Raw genomic sequence first — 12,868 nt, 5'->3', positions numbered from 1 at the left:
AGAACTCTATAGTACCAGGGAGTTCTTTCCCTGCCATGTTATAGGCAGCAGGCTGTGCTCTCAACAGTCAGCGCCATGATATTGCTTGAGACCTCCACAGTCTGCCTTTCTGGGCGAGATCCTAGTGGAGGTACTTTTTTCCTTACTTGTTAGTGGTAGGTACCCAGCAACATGCTGGGAGAGGATTGGAGGGAACCACAGGGTCATTGCATATTAGTCCATGTCCGTACAAGTCTGGCCAGGTTTCCTGTCTCAGTCAGGATTTCCAACCCTGTTTATTCAGGGCAGCCCTCTCTTCCCTCTGTGTAGCCAGCTTTGCAGGTTTGTGTCACTTACTCTACTGAGCTGAGTGTGCGTGGTGAGGCAGCCGCCCACTAACCCAGTGCAGCGGGATGTCTGTGAATCCCAGGGATGGGAACATGTAGGGCTTTCTGACCTACAGAGTGGTCTAAATTCAGATAACAGATCCCTTCTCATGATGCCTCCTGTCTACAGCACTGTAGGGGTTCTCTAAGAGATGAATTCATTTTCTAAAGCTTGGGCAGAGTTCAGGTTTCTTTTGTGTAAGTTGTAAGGCTGTGGAACTTGTGAAATTTTACAACAGCTACGATCACCAGAACTGCTCTGACAGAGTGTGCTGGGACCTTTTCCTCTCTTTCACCCTGTGGAGGGGAAACCGCTCTCCCTTCTGTGGAGCTGGGATGGCAGGTTTTGGGCTGCTTTCTTTTCCCTCCTATGCTGCTCTCCAAGGTCTATGGGCTTTATAAATTTCTACTCTTCTCCTACTGAATTCTAGTTTTCTCCTGCAGTCACTGTCCTCAGCATGTTGCTATGCACTGGCTACTTTGACTCTTCGTGTGGAGGAGCAGGTGGAGATGGAGAATAAGGTGAGTGCTGGGGTTTCTATTCAGCTATCTTTCTGTCTCAACACAGTAAGCAACCCCAAGCCTGTGGGCTAATTCAATAGGAATCCCAAACCTGTGGAGCAGCACCGGAGAGCAGTGGGGTCAGGAGTACTGAGTTAACTGATGTAAAGCTCTTAGCACAGGACACAGCACATAACAGGGGTGCCATACATGTGAGTTATCATCATCATTATTATTATTTAGACAGGGTCTTATTAAATTGACCAGACTGGGCTCAAACATGAGCTCTCCTGCCTGAGCCTCCAAGAGTGCCTGGATTACAGGCTTGAACCACCATGCCCAGCTAGTGAGCTTTTATTCCCTTTTTCTTCCTTTCTTTTCTTTTTGTCTTTTTGAGGAAGGGTCTTGCTATGCAGTTCAGGCTGGCCTTGAGTTCAAGCTGTAGCCCAGGCTGGTCTCAAACTTACAGTGATCCTCCTGCCTCAGCCTCCTGAGTGCTAGTATTATAGGAGTGTGCCACCACGCCTCATAAGGTTTCATTCCTGTCATAACCATTACTCGCAGAGGAATAGGGCCTCATGGAAGGATGGCTACTGAGGATTGTGGCCACATTTACCAGCACACTGCAGTGGCAGCTCATCATGCCTAGGATGCCAGTAGCCCCATTTCCCTTCCTGAGGCTTCCAGGTTGCTCTTGGTGCCCTTGGTGAAGCCTCTCTAGGGAGATGGTCAAGCTTTGTTAAATTCTCCACTAAACTAACAAAACCTGATATAGAGATTCCCAGGAGCATTGAGAAAAAGGAAAACCATCTCCTGCTGAGTTCAATGCAGCTTTTTCTAGCTTCTCTGTCTCTGGCTTGTCTCTCACGCCTGCTTGTTCCTCTCCAGCTCCCCACCAAAACTGCCCTTCCTGGTTATCATTGTCTCATGTTTGGGCTGTTAAGATGGTCTGTTAACTGGTTCTTCCATTCCTGATGTGTTTCATAGTGATCCTTGTAAAGAGAATGGGTTACTTTTGATTTCTATTCCTCTATAGGAGGAATTTGGTTGTAGTGACTGAGATAATGAAAATGTTCTCCTTCTAAAGATCTATCTGAGAAAAAAATCCTACAACTCAGCTAGTGATTGGGCACATAGATGATCATTATACTCTTACTTGAAACAGAAAAACATAGGGAGAAGATGCTTGGCCATCCGTTCTATGCAATCCTTTTTGTTTTCAAAGAGATATTCATGCCAGGGGGAAATGCTCATGATGTTGTCTAAAAATAAGAACAATAACCCCAAAACTAGAATACAAAACAAAACCAAAAAGCAGACTGTAGGCCACACAGTACAAGACAGAGAGGCCGAGGGGGCGGGGGTGGGGGTTGGAGGGTGAAACTGGACTTGAGGTGTGCTAAGGAGAAGGGCCTTGGAAGCTATCTCAGACTCTGAGAGTGAGACCTCTGTCTTGGTTACTTTTCTCTCATTGCTGGGACACAATACCTGACACCCAAAATTAAGGAAGGAAAGGTTTATTTCGCTTACAGTTTGTGGAGGTTTCAGTCCATACTTGGTAGATTACAAGGCAGACTGGCACATGGCAGAGAGCTATAACTCAGGGTGGCAGAACACAGCCAAAGCAGCAAGCACACACACACACACACACACACACACACACACACACACACACACACACACACACACACACACACACAAGGGAGGAAATAGCCAGAAGCACCCTCTTCCTCTCCCTTACATATGCAAACTATCCACCCCAGGGCGGGTGTAGCTCTCACACCCATAATCAAACTCTAAAAGCCTGCCCCATGGCCACATGAGGCTTTTGGGGGACACCCAGACACAAACCATAGCAACCCCAGAGTAACTGAATCAGAAATGCACCAATAAATACAAAGAATGAGGCTCAGCAGCCAGTCAGCCCAATCCTGGATTGGTTTAAGGTAATTTCCCACTTGCCAAACTGCTGGCCAGAAGCAAAAGTAAATCCTCTATGCAGGAAGATAGCATCATCCAGAGCCTTAAATTATTTTACAATTTTTAATATACTGGATAGAATTTAATAAAAAAAATGTCAGGCAAATAAAAGATTAAGATGTACTAAAAATTACAAGAAAAAAAGAGAAAAAAGTACCTCTAGGAAACCCACATATTGGAGGTATTGGGCATAGACTTTTAAGTAACTGTGATTAAAAAATAAGATGGAGAATTTTAGCTAAACCTAAAAAAGAATAAAGTTGAAATTTGAGAACTAAAAATAAATAACTGACATTAAGAGTCAGTACTAATTTTAATGGTAGATTAGAAATTACTGAATAGAGAAATTACTAAACTAGAAATCAAGTCAAAAGAACTCTGAAGCAGAGTGAAATAAAGGTGTTGAAAATATATGTGTAAAAAAAAAGAAAAGGAAAACATATGTGTAAGAGACATGTAGGTCACGTGAGAGGCTATCTGACAGAATATGTGACAAAAACAGTGAACAGAGTAAAATAGTTCAGTGCCTTAAGGGTGATATTGAACTCCTACTTTAGACTCTTCATATTTTTCTATATTTTCCATTTTTCTAAAATTAGTATGTAATTATGTTTATAATGAGGAAAAGGTTTTATTTTCTTTCTCCTTTCAAATCCATATATGTTGTGTATCACAGTGTTTCTCAAAGTACATTTTTGTGAAAACATTAGTTTCTGTATTAATAAACATTATAAAAGGAAAGGATCTTGTTAGCAAACAAATTTTGTACATACTATGTTAAATAGAATAGATACTTTCCTTGTTTTTAATTATCCATTTATTTACTTATTATTATTGAGCCTCACAAAGTCTTTAATATTCTATTATACCTTGAGAAGCATGTAATTTTGAGCCTATTTAGGCCAGAAATGTTTACATCACAGACATGTAAGACCAGAGATCTAGAAAATGTTTGTCTGGAAGGGGTAAACCCAGAGTTCTGCAGCCCAGCGTGCCAGGGTCTACCTACCACATCTCCTCCCTCCTGTGAGGGCTGTCCCCTCTATTCTGCATCTTTTCCATCTTTTCTTTTTCTACACTTTCGGCATCCCATGTCTGAAATATCCCCTGCCACCACTCCCCTGTCCTGTTCTAAAATTATTAGACTTCTACTCATGTTCCAACACTTAACAGAAATTTGGCTCCTCTGTGGTACCCGCCCTACTCCCTTATCACTGTGTCACACCTTTGAACATGCAGTACATCCTGCAGTACACGTGGTACTTGGTAGCATCCTTGTCTTGGTGCTTGTCTCTCTGACCCTGGATTAAAACTTACACCACAGAACTGAGCATTAGGCTGGCCATTGAGTGGGGAATGAATGAATGAGGTTAACTTCATAGCTAACTTTGCCGTTCAATTAATTTTCATTTCTTTTGCTTTAAAGCCAAAGTGTGATGATTGTAAAACTGTTGGGGGAAAGTCTAATCAAGAATAAAAATCATTTTTTATCTTACTACCCAATAATATATAGTTTTATTTATTTCAGGATTTTTCTTGTTTTAGTTTTTAAGAAAAACTTTAATTGATTCCCCAGAAAACATGAAACATTTTACTTTAGAAATTTAGATATATAAAGAAAAGACAATTTAAAAAGCTGTGCCCAGAGGTAACTGGTGACTGTATTTGTTACATTTCTAGTCCTTCTCCACGCATATGTGTAAACAAATGTTTTAAATTCCATGCATATTTAATTGTAATCTCACTTAGAAGCATCTTTTTGACATTTGTTACCTATATACATCAACATCATTTTAAACAACTCTACAGTATTCTCTGAGCTGGATACTTCATAATTTATTTTCTATTATTGAACATTTAGGTTGTTCCTAATTCTATTACAAACAGTAAAGAGAAGATCTAAAAACATCATATCACAGTGATGTATGTGCACCTATGTTCCTAGCAGCACAATTTGTAATTGCTAAAATGTGGAAGCAACCCAAATGTCCATCCACTGAGGATTGGATCAGAAAATTGTGGTACTTTTATATAATGGAATATTACTCAGCTGTAAAGAAAGATAAACTTGAGGCTTTTATAGGTAAATGGTCACAACTAGAGACCATAATCATAAGTGAAATAAATCAAACATACATGTGCAAACATTGCATTGTTTCTCTAGTGTAAAGCCTGAAAGAATTAATTTAAACTAGGAGATATGATAGACATTGTAAATTGTTGGGAAAGCACTCAAAGGTAAAGGATAACTGGGATATGGGAAAAGAGAAGGCAAAGAAGGAGAAAGTTTGTATGTATGTATATGCAGGATAGTTAACATGGCTGTTCTACTGTCTTGTATTTCTTTGAAAGAAACTGTCAATGAGTCCTTGGTTGATCAGCTTTGTATGTCTATATCTGTTTTCATGAGAAACCACTTTGAAGATATCAATATGTAATACAAGAAGCATTGTTAATTCCCTACCACTTTGTTTGTAACTCCGTACTGTCTGTACTGTTCCTTTGCTATTTTGTAAAATGTCGACTGTCTGTTAATGTTTTCCTCCTTTTATTTTTAAAATAAAAAAAAACAAACAGTAAAGAGATAAACATCTCTCTGTGTGAACATATTTGTCCAATTATTTCATTAGATTTACCCCTGGAGTGAGTGAAATATATGAGCATTTTGAAGTTTTGGAGGCAATATCTCCAAATTACCTTCAGAAAGTCTGCACCTACTTTTATACCAACTATTTGGGTCTGAGTGTTTATCTTTCACACTTTTTCTGGGATACTGGTAGTAGTAGCAGTAGCAGTAGTAGTAGTATTTACCAAGTGGAAAGCAAATGATATTACTTTTCCTTTCCCCCTGAAGAGGCTGAATTAAAAAAAAAAAAAAAAAACAACCTTTGAGGGATAATTTACATACTACAAAATTCAGCCAATGTAAGTGTGTAACAAACACCACAACCCACTTTTAAAACATTCCTTACCCACTTTCCTTACCCTAGAAAGTTTCCTCATGCTCATTTACAGGTAATCTATGTTCTCGCTCCTGGTCCTAGAAAACCACTGTTTTGTTGTTTCCATGGTTTGCCCTTTCTAGTTACTTCATATAAACAAAGACATAGAATATCTAGTCTTTTGCACGTGGTTTCTATCTTTTAGCATGTTTTTAAGGTTTTTCTGTGTTAGGGGCTGGGGATTTAGCTCAGCGGCAAAGCGCCTGCCTGGCAAGCGCAAGGTCGTGAGTTCGGTTCCCGGTACCGGAGAAAAGCCAAAAAACAAACAAACAAACAAAAAAGGTTTTTCTGTGTTGTAGTGTGTTATCAGTTGCTTTTCCTGTACTTCTTTTTACTTTGTATTTGCAGTTTTCCCTCTGTTACAAAGCCGTGGCCCATTTTTTAGTTAGGGCTCTGATATTTCAGGATTTAAAAAATGAATGGGTGCATGTTTTATAAAACTTAGAACAATTGTATACAGAAGTTTATATATTTTTTTTCCTATGGAATCCTGTCATATGTCTCAGTGATATTTAATACTATTTTCAAATATGATACATAAAATTTGTGGCACTGTTTTTCATAAGGTTGATAAATAATATTTATATGTATTGCCAACAATTCTTTGATGACTAGCTTATATAAAAGTTGATTTGCATTTCTGATTTTTTCCTTAGGAGTGAGTGTTAGTTGAAATTTTGAGACTCAAGTATATGAATACTGTAAAGTTTCATGATACATGATTTTACATGCTTTCTATTGGTTGATATTTTATTAAGTAAATTAATATACTTAACAATCTTAAAACTGTATATGACATATGAATACCTAGTAAACAGTTATAATGACTAATAACTATTTACTTAACAAACATGTTGCATGCCTATTATATCGAGGGCACTATTCTACTATGTAGAATCTAAAGTTTTTAGTAGTGAATGTGGGCATCAGGCTCTCTGCAAGCTTACCTGCATTGAATAGCACTATTTTCTAACTGTGTGAATTTGATAGGTGCAAATGCATTATTCTGAGGCATCAATACATGAATATCAACAACAAAAGCTAACACGTTGTCCATATAATTATGCCTAAGCCATGATATCGACTCCTTTGCTCCCCTACCTCACTTTTAAAGTGCTCTTTTCTTACATTTTGCTGCTCCTAATTCATCACCCTGTCGCTCACCGGTACTGTCTTCCTTCTCTTCCTGACTTGTGGGATGTCTTTTCCTTCACCTACATTTTTGGTTGAAGGGCAGTTTATGGGAAACATAGTGCTGGGTCCTGAGCATAAGATAACAGCTTGTAATAGTCTTTGCCTTTGGAACTTATCTAACTTAGCTGAGAACAAACATATTGAGCCATGTGCCTTTAGTCTTATGAGAGGGAAGTAGGGGATGCCTTGAAAGCCAACTCATTCTCAACTCTTTGTGATCTAAGGAAAATTCTCTTTGAGAAAGTGTGGTGTAAGCCATGACCTGGTGGATAAACCAGAATAAACAGCTGTTTGGGGTAAAATGGAGCAGGGTAGAGTTACAAGTCAGAGACAGAACAACGTATGAGGAAGGCTTGATGTTGAAAAGACACTCAAGACAATGGAGAAGTTTAGGTAAAGTCGAAGATCCGGGTGACCTGAGATCAGTCTGGGAAGCGCAGTGGGGTCAGATTGAACCTGGCCTCCAGCCATCGCCTCTTGTCTCCAGCCTGTACTTCTGAAACTCATTTCTCCTCTTGAGCCAGGAATCTGCCAAGAATATCCTCTTGTCCTTGTAGGCCCCTCTCCTAGTACCATCTGTACAGTTTCCAGAGGGCACTGAATCCTGAGAATCAGCCCCATTGCATATACCATTCTGCTTATTTCATAAGAAAAAAATATATTAATGACTCAGACATCCCCTTTTGTTAAACACCAAGACCCTAGAACAAAAGCAAACTAAAGGACTGATGTGCCTAGACAGATTTCAGTGTTTTATTCTCAGCCCAGTGCAGACAGTCTGTAAAGGACCAGTGTGGAGTCAAGAGGAGGAGCTGAAGCGGAGTGTGCTCTGGTGCTGGTGAGTCATGCGAACGAGTTTATAAGCTGTGCACCGTGAGTCTGAGCAAAGGCTGCATATCCTGAGTTTCATTGCTTGGTGCTGTCAGGGACTCATTCTGGGACCCTTCTCCAGCCTGTAACCTTGAGGAAAGCCTTCTTCACATCCCTGTTCCGGAGGCTGTAGATGATGGGATTGAAGAAAGCAGCGATAACATTGTAGAATAAGGCCAGCTTCTTGTCCTCTTCAGGGGTGGCTTTAGAGCCAGGCTTCATGTACATGACCATGGCTGGCACACTGAACATGGTGACCACAGCGATGTGGGACACACAGGTGGAGAAAGCCTTCAGCTGACCCTGAGCTGAACGGATCTTCAAGATGGCAATGAAGATGTTGACATAAATGACAAAGATAAGGGACAGAGGAATCAGTATGACACTGAAACCAAGGATGAAGTCTACTCGGTCATTGACTGAGGTGTCTGCACAGGCCAGTTTTAAGACTGCAGGGACTTCACAGAAGAAGTGGTTGATCTTGTTGGGACCACAGTAGGGCAGACGCATGGCAAAGATAGTGTAGACAAGAGCAGAGATGGTACCCCAGAGTCCACAGAAAATGGCCATTATCCTACATAGCCATGGGCACATGATGACTTTGTACCTGAGTGGATGACAAATGGCCACATACCTGTCTACAGACATGATGGCAAAGAGCCAGGACTCAGTGACACCTAGCACCAAGAAAATGTACATTTGGGCTACACAGCTGGAAAAAGAGACTGTCTTCTTCTGGCTGGCCAGATGTACCAGCATCTGAGGCACAGTTGTGGTGGTATAGCCCATGTCCAACACAGAAAGGATGCCAATAAAAAAGTACATGGGGGTGTGGAGACGTGAGTCCAGGCAGATGAGGATGGTGATCAAGCCGTTACCCAGAATAATCAACAGGTAGATCATCAGAAAGGCCGAGAAGAGCAGAGGTGCAGTCTTGGGGCCCAGGGAGAATCCCAGAAGGATGAACTCAGTCACAAATGACTGATTTGGCATGTTCATTGGTTCTACCTACCAAGGAAAAGGAAAGATGATGATTCAGGCAGGTCATCAGTGGATGTACACACTAGAGGTGAGGTTTACTGAGGGGGTAAGGTAGTGGTCAGTGTCCAAATCTGATGAAACATCATGATGTCCTCCCAACAAGACAGACTTTATTTTACCTGCTCTTGTCCTCTATCACGAGGCCCAGAAAGGTTTAAAGAGGACAGAATCACATCCAGTACCAGTTGTACCTCTAAACTACAGTAGTTCTCCCTCTCACTTCTGGTTTTTTTCACTATAAAATGAAAATATTAGCCAGATTGATCCCTAGTTTACCTTAGCATCCTCTTCTCCTCAATAAGGACCCTAAATTTCCTTCATCAGCCAGGTATTTAGAGATAAATATTGAGATACAGAGCCAAGGTGAGTTGGCAAATTTCCAAAATCTGAAACAGACAAAAGCAACTTGGTCTTTTTTAATACATTGATTTCTTTTTCTACTTAATTTTGCCCTCAGTCTGCCATAGGAAGAACGGCTCTCTGTACACCCACTCACTCCACATCTGGCCACACTGTACTAGAAGGAATACTGATTTCTCAACCCCACCTATGTAACTGACTGAGCGAATGACCTTGAATAAGCCATTTTCCCTTTCCTCAGACCCTAAAGAGAGCCCTGAGGAGTAGAAAACGAGAATGTCTTCTTGTTTTGGTTTATTACAACAGTTGGATGATACTTAAAAATGCAAATCATCATACAGAAGGCCTAAAATGTGGTAAAAGCTCAATAAATGTTACTTGCATTTTCTGAATGGGTCTCTGTATACAAATTGAGATTCAGATCCAAGCTAAAGAAGCAAAAATCCTGAGAATCCACTTCATCCTTCTTGATGTCCACAGCTGTTACTCCCCTCTAGATGTTTACCCTCTTTTCTCCCTTACAAAGCCAGCACCCCCGTCTTTACCTTCTTGCTGACTCTTAGCTCTGTTTGAGCTTAACTCCCTGAGCTTCAGTTTCTCCAGACAGGGAAAGGACATAGAGACGTCGTCTGCATGGTTGGTAACTGAGTAGTGAAGCCGACTTGATGCTTCTTCTCCTGGCACCAATCTGCCTCTTCCTCCCTGTTTCCCAGTCTGCTTGTTCTGTTTCAAAATGCCTTGACTGTGTCTTCATAAGAACCTTATTTCTGCATTGGATACATTAAATGGTTTCTTGCCTTTGGCCAGCAGCAGTGCACACAATTTAGACTTCCTATATGCTAAGCACTGTTACAGGACCTTCACAAATCTTACCCTACAGCTACCAAGTAGCTAGAAGACAACTGTTTTTATTAAATCCCTGTTTGTCACTGAAGAACTTTTCCAAGTCAAGCTGTCTCTCTAGGTTGGTCTCAGCTCCTCCATCTGCCCAAAGGATAATGGTGCTTGGGCCAGGTGGGCTTCAAGGAAGAAAAACCACACGGTAGGGTGGAAAGTGATATTAGAGACAGCTTGTTCTGCCTGAATCCTGCCTCTGGCTTTATGCTGTGTGACTTTAGCTGCTAGCTCACTGCTCTAGGCCTTAGTTCCCTCAGGCCCTCCAATCTGTCCTATTCCTTATGGGGAATAAGAATAAAAATATGTGTATTGAAATGTGCATTCTTCCTATGAAGACACAGCCCAAAGATGTCGGAACACTGTACCCTCGGTTTGGATGGGGAATATGCTTGAAACTCGAAGCCTCTTTCAGCATCACAAACACAAGCTGCCTTCGGAGAAAGGAGCAGCCTCAGCCCCCAACTTGGTCTTGCCCCAAACTTGCAAGCTGAAAAGGCAGTTGCAGTCCCTCACAGAGCCCTGAACATGGGAGGATGTATTCTGGGATGGATGTAGGTGGGCAGATGTTTAGAGCCAGCAGACCTTGGGCCTTGCTCTCATCAGCTCTGGATTGCAGTCACCTCACTAAACCTTCAGTGACCCCACGGATCCACTCTGAACAACTTCAGAGACTTACTCAACTTTGGCGCTAGCTTGAAAATACAGGGAAATGGGGAAATTTAGTAGGGAAACTATCTTCTCTGTACTTTGCTGTTGAACATTGTTCCAGTGCTATTCACATGCCCCCAGAGATAGGAGGCTCACCCTTCTTCAAAGCAGCTAGGTGGCTGTAACTCTGCCCTTCATAAAATCCTCTTTTTTTTTTTTGCTGAACTAAGACAATACTGGTTCCTTCTGACATCAAAGAGAAGTTCTCTAAACCACACCATTCCCTGATACTCTGCCTCTCCACCAACCCATCTTCAACCCTATGCTATTCTCCAAATCTGCAGTCATCACTATGATTTACTAGCCCCTTCTTCCCCTCACCTTTCTTCAGAAGGTCATGCAGGGCTGTGTGAGTCTTCTCCTCTCCTCTTGTCTAGATCCTGCTCATAAATCCCAAGCTGGATCCGTGTTTCCACCCAACATCTCTTCTGCCAGACAGCAGCCCCAGCAGACTCTTCCACTGACAACCACAGGGATCACCCTGCCCTCCTGCTCTACAGCTGAGGGCTCCCAAGAACAATCTCTGGGGAAACAACTGCTGAAGAAGAGCCAGGGATTTGTAGTCACACAGATGTGTTGCTGTGACTAGGGCAAGGGTTATAACTTCCCAGAACTTCTGGGCCTGCTATGCATTGGAGCTGGGTTCTCTACAACATAATCATACTTGCAACTTTTTGACAAGTTATTATGGACCAGACATTGCATTGTCCTAAATCTTTGTAGTGGTGTGGTCTCCATTTTATACCACTAAAGTGGAAATTTAGAACATAAAGTGGGCTTTGTAGAGCTGAAATTATGAACAGGTTTACTGAACCACACAGGCTTTCACTCTAACCAATATTCATCCCTGTCCTGATTCAATAAAAATCACACTGGGACAGGGAGCCATGACTGTCATATCACATGGAAGGACAGACTCACATGGAACCATCCAGGAGAGGGGTGGTCAACTAACAGAATTCAGACTCAAGAGCTACAATGAGTTTTCTGGGGATTTTACTAAATATGTACTCTTCTGAGAATCTGGAAGAAAAAGAGAAAATATCTATTGCTCAATCTTAAAGATGTAGAGTGGGTTAACCAGGTCATTGTATCTTAATTCAATAACAAGCATTATTATAGAGTGATTGTGTATAGGTATCTGTTAGTTCTCAGGATGTTTTTTTTTAATCTGATGTGTGTGAGTTAGGGAGTAGGTAAGATTAGGAAGGTAAACTGTTCAGGAATTTCCTGCATTAGTATATATATATATATATATATATATCCAAGAAAGAGAAAAATAATCAATACTTATTAAACACTTCCTACGCTTATCACTCCATTTTATATGTGAACAACTGTGCAACGCATTGTTTCCATCATACGGGCAAGAATATGAGAAATCAGAGAGGTTAAAAAAGACTTATTCAAGGTTAAGACAGCTAAGATCTCATTAGGTTGGACTGATTGCAAAGTGTCTCCACTGTGCTTTGCTTTCACGGGTGGGATGATAAGCGAGGACCACCCAATCTCTGGCCTCTAGGGTGAGTCAGACCTCAGCTTTTTTGATTGATTTTTTTAAAATTTAATTTTAAAAAGACTAAAAAACATTTGAGATGATGCAGAATTTCAAACAACAAGATGATAGGAATTGAATAATGGTTGTTATATTGTATATTGTTGCCTTTAAAGCAATTGCTCAGGTTACCAGATATAAACATGTAAAATTGGTCAATGAGAAAAAATTTAAGCATTAACTGTTCCTTTTAATAAACCAATAGAAACCAGTAGTACAATTATCTTAGTGTGTGTGTGTGTGTGTGTGTGTGTGTGTGTGTGTGTGTAGTTCCTTTCCTTCTTTCTTTTCTCCTTTCCATCATCCTAGTTGTTCTTTCCTATTGAACAGTTTCTTTCTCTTTCACAATATCTATTATACTTTTCAGTTTTATTTACTCTTTCAGGTTCTTAAAC

General features: G+C 40.8%; 2 protein-coding genes across 2 annotated transcripts in view; one reads left to right on the top strand and one right to left on the bottom strand.

Moving 5' to 3' along the window:
- The window catches only part of LOC102019530 (olfactory receptor 2A12-like), a gene marked incomplete in the record, with an annotated part of 130,458 nt that overhangs the window by 75,338 nt on the left and 42,252 nt on the right, over positions 1-12,868 (top strand). The window contains 1 exon segment of the mRNA XM_005410629.2: positions 812-887.
- Positions 7,973-8,911, bottom strand: LOC102019955 (olfactory receptor 2A12-like). Its single transcript, XM_005410630.1, has one exon. It carries the CDS (start codon positions 8,909-8,911, stop codon positions 7,973-7,975), a length of 939 nt encoding a protein of 312 aa, XP_005410687.1.

This window comes from Chinchilla lanigera, unplaced genomic scaffold (genome assembly GCF_000276665.1).
Source record: "Chinchilla lanigera isolate Chin_1 unplaced genomic scaffold, ChiLan1.0 scaffold00136, whole genome shotgun sequence".
Lineage (NCBI taxonomy): Eukaryota > Metazoa > Chordata > Mammalia > Rodentia > Chinchillidae > Chinchilla > Chinchilla lanigera.
The sequence above is the reverse complement of the archived record's forward strand: the minus strand, read 5'-3'. Positions and strand labels throughout refer to the sequence as shown.

Bases quoted from the DNA above. Each gene is read 5' to 3' on its own strand.
- LOC102019955 (XM_005410630.1), bottom strand. From the start codon at position 8,911: ATGAACATGCCAAATCAGTCATTTGTGACTGAGTTCATCCTTCTGGGA.